The sequence below is a fragment of the Vombatus ursinus genome, unplaced genomic scaffold, assembly GCF_900497805.2.
Source record: "Vombatus ursinus unplaced genomic scaffold, bare-nosed wombat genome assembly UNPS02010284.1, whole genome shotgun sequence".
Taxonomy (NCBI): domain Eukaryota; kingdom Metazoa; phylum Chordata; class Mammalia; order Diprotodontia; family Vombatidae; genus Vombatus; species Vombatus ursinus.
Genome location: NW_020950062.1, coordinates 18,589,240 through 18,593,183, shown reverse-complemented (window position 1 = coordinate 18,593,183; position 3,944 = coordinate 18,589,240). Strand labels below are relative to the sequence as shown.

The 3,944-nt window shown below is 33.7% G+C and overlaps 1 protein-coding gene across 1 annotated transcript in view; it reads left to right on the top strand.

Moving 5' to 3' along the window:
* The window catches only part of PKHD1L1 (PKHD1 like 1), a 201,501-nt gene that overhangs the window by 78,638 nt on the left and 118,919 nt on the right, over nucleotides 1-3,944 (top strand). Inside the window, exons 28-29 of the mRNA XM_027854060.1 lie at nucleotides 645-755; nucleotides 3,040-3,204. Of these exons, the coding sequence (XP_027709861.1) occupies nucleotides 645-755; nucleotides 3,040-3,204 (276 nt within the window). The remainder of the gene's footprint in view (nucleotides 1-644; nucleotides 756-3,039; nucleotides 3,205-3,944) is intronic.

Sequence of the window (3,944 nt, the reverse complement as noted above, 5' to 3'; positions counted from 1 at the left end):
CTCACTCTCTCTCTCTCTCTCTCTCTCTCTCTCTCTCTCTCTCTCTCTCAACATACATACATATATGCCAATTATATTGGTATGGTTGATAGATAACTGACCCCTAAATCCAGGAAGACCTGAATTCAAATCCTACCTCCTGTGTGTGACCATGGGAGTATCATTTAAACTCTCAGTGTTCTAGCCAAATCTCTAAGACTGCAAGTTGCAGAGTAGATGCTGACCTGTATCAGAGGAGGGAATTTTCTTATTTGGGAATCTACTGTACCAATAAATATGCAAATTTAATCTCTGTCCCCAAATCCATCTTCAAAATGGGAAAACAGTTTCTTCCACTATTAAGTGTAACTTGGTTAATCAATTTCCTAAAGAAATAATCTCCTTTATCTTACTTTATTAAGTATTTAATTCGTGTATATTTTTACTTCTATTAAACTCAGTGCTGTTATGCTTTCTTCAATGGTCATACGCATTGAGCAATGTAGAATAATCAGCATTTTTATTGCTCAAAATGTATTTTAATCTCTGATTAAATTTACTTTGTGTTTCACTGTTTACATTTTAATGCAATTTTCCCCTCCATCAAAATGTGGTTTAATAATACCAGACTCTATTTTTATAACATCTTAATTTAATCTTCCCAGGATCATATGAAGAAAAAACGATTCTAACAATATCAGGCTCTGGATTCTCTTCAAATCCAGCAACATCAGTTACTGTTGGTTCAGTAGATTGTCCTATTCTTTCTGCTTATGGTAAGCCACATATTTTTAACATATAAATTTTAAGATGAAATGAAATCAAATTGGAATATTAAAATAATTCTTCTGTAGGAGTAAGATGAAATTGGAAATGCTTTGGATTATGCTTTTTCCCTTTCAGTTTAGGTTACTATGTCCAACTGGTTCCTTCAGTGTAATGGATGGAAATCTTGACCTTTGTGCCTTGCTGATTTCTTACCTCATAAAACTGGCCAATTAAAATCTTACTTGCTCCCAGTTGTGCCTTAAGAACACCAGTTGGAAGATTTGCTATACTGGGTCTGCCCTATTGTTTTTCTTGCTGTGCCTAGTATTTTTCTCTAACAATGTCATTGTCAGATGTTGTAATAGGACACAGTTAAGTTGTTTATTCTAAAATAATAGCTCGCATTTATATAGCATTTTATGGTTTGCAAAGTGCTCTATATATGCTATCTCATTTGATTCTCACAACAACCTTATGAAGTCAATGCTATTGTTATCACTATTTTACAAATGAGGAAATTAAGGCTGAGAAGTTAAATGATTTACTCAGGGTCACACAACTAATAAATATCTGAAGTAAACTTCAAACATAGATCTTCCAGATTCCAGTCCAGCACTCTATCTATTGTACCACCTAGCTACCTCATCTAACTTTTTCTCCTCTTTCACCCCCCACCCAAATCTTTGCCTCTTTTAACAGCCCATTATGAATCTCTAATTCAATTTCGTTTTAAGTAATCTCGTGGCCATATGCCAGAATGCCAGCATTGTGGTAGGAGCAAATAGAGAGAAATCAGAGAAAGGGAGTATAAACTAAAAAATTTGGTTGTGAAGGGGAGGAGAAGGATAGCTTTAGGGGCTAGTAAGGTCAAGGGAAGTTTTAGAGGTATCCCTGTGCAGAGTAAAATAATGCAAGACATGGTAGGGCACAATAAAAAGGAAATTGAATGAACATTTCTGTAATTTTAGCTAGCAAAAATTGTTGATTTGCTTTTTTTTAACACAAAAAAGTCACATCCTTTAAGGAAGTGCAAGAAACTTCCCAATTTTTTGTTTTGTTTTGTATTAAAGATAAGAAAGATATAAAATACTTAGCAGAGTGCTTAGCACATTTTAGGTAAATGTTAATGATAATAACAATTAGAATAACAATAATAATAATTTTATATGAATATGGTTTCAGACAGAGGGGAAGGAATGAGTGAATTTTTATAGGTTTAAAAAAACCTATTTATTTTTCAAGCCTCTATTATCTTGGTGGGGTAATGTACCCCACAAATGTTTATTTCTCTTAAAAAAATTTTGACAGATAAATTTTTAGGAAAATATTCATTTCTAAAATCACCTCTTTAATCATTTTAGGTGTGATCCTTAATTTAACAATCTGGAATTAAGTAGACAAATTTATATTCACCCTCTGCTACATGTGGGCTTTATGATTTTTCTAGACTTTGACCATCTCCCTGGTCCCATGTGCCTGGAGACACAGAATGGTGTTAGTCCACCCCCAGAGACAACATCCTTTTGATCATTTTGGTTGTCTTTCTCCAGATTTGATCCAGCAGTTTGATGTCTTCTTGTAGGTTCAACTAGACACTGTTCAGGCATAGATTCACCATAATTTTGTACAAAGAGATACTTATATCTGCTGTTTGGTTCTTAGTGCCTTTCCTGATAACCCCAGTATTTTTTTGTCTGATGCATTGTATGCAAATAGTATGGTGCATTGCTATGTCAGGGGTCACCAATGCCAGTGTACTTTATGGAGTATATTATCTCTTTTCAATAAATTCATTGAGCTCTTTTTTTCCTTTTGGCTATTAAAGTTTGTGTGTATATCTGCTGCTTGAAATTTACTTCACAGAAAACAGTAAGAGTTGTTTGAGAAAACACTGTTCACTGAAAGTCTTCTATGAGTAGTTTTTTCATTAGAGTAAAGGCTGACTGGCTTCCATGGGACGTCTGATACAGGGTATCTCACAAGTCTTGGTGCAATTTTAAGCTTTAATAACTATTTAATTGCTATTTTAATAGCCCCTACCTCCCAGGGCCGTTGCCTTTAAAATAGCTATTAAAGCTTAAAACTGTACTGACTTGTGAGACATCCTGTCAATTGTAAGCAAATGTTTGTAAAGATTTTATATATTTAATAGGAAGACATTAAATACATAATTTTCTTGTAGAGGGTAACATAGTACAAGACATGTCAGGGCATAATATGAAAAAAATTGAATGAACATTTCTATAATATTAGCTGGCAAAAATAATTTCTTTCTTTTACTTTTAATACAAGAAAATGAAATCAAGTGTCACATCCTTAATGGAAAAGCAGGAAATTTCCCAATTGCTGTCTCCGTAGCTGAAATGGGATTGGCACACCATGCAGGGGGAGAAATATTTAGCTTCACCTATAACACTCAGATTTTGCATATCTGGCCAACTTCAGGGAGCCTTGCAGGTAATTATGCTAAATCAAAAGACTGTGCACATGTTTTCCTTTACTTTGTCTGACATTCCTAGAACAGGGTGAAAACAAAGTCATCCAAAAGTTCACATGAGCAAAATAAATTAAAGCATCTTTTTTAAAACTCTCCTCTTCTTGGTTTTCAAATGAAAGGTAACAAGAACTAAATATGAATGACTGACTGATTTTTTTCTCCTTCAAAACATAAATCAGATTAACTACTTGTTGTTTATATTCTCATTTAGTAATACCAGCTGACACGTAGTATTTGAAGGTAGATTTCCTATACATATTTCATTTCATCCTAACAACAACCACTTGAAGTTGGCTATTAATAAATGTCAATAAATTAATAAGTTTTATTGATCCTTATTTTACAGATGAGAAATTGAAGCTTAGCTCTAGTAATTTGTCCATGTTAATAAAGTTAATAAGCTTCAGAGACATGATATGAACTCAAGTCTCTCCTAACTCCAACTCCATTGCTCTTTCCATGCTATCATTTTGCCTTTCAATTCATATAGTAACACTGTTAATTATTATATGTTTCTCTATCAGTATCATCAGTTGTGCTGAAAGGAGTTATTCATTATCAGGCTATCCACTGTCAGCAGCTCCAGTTTTCATAGCACACTATGTTGTGCCTGAGTTGTACAGTAGCAACAAAAGTCTTGTGATCAAGATACCACTACTACTACTACTACTACTACTACTACTACTACTACTACTACTAC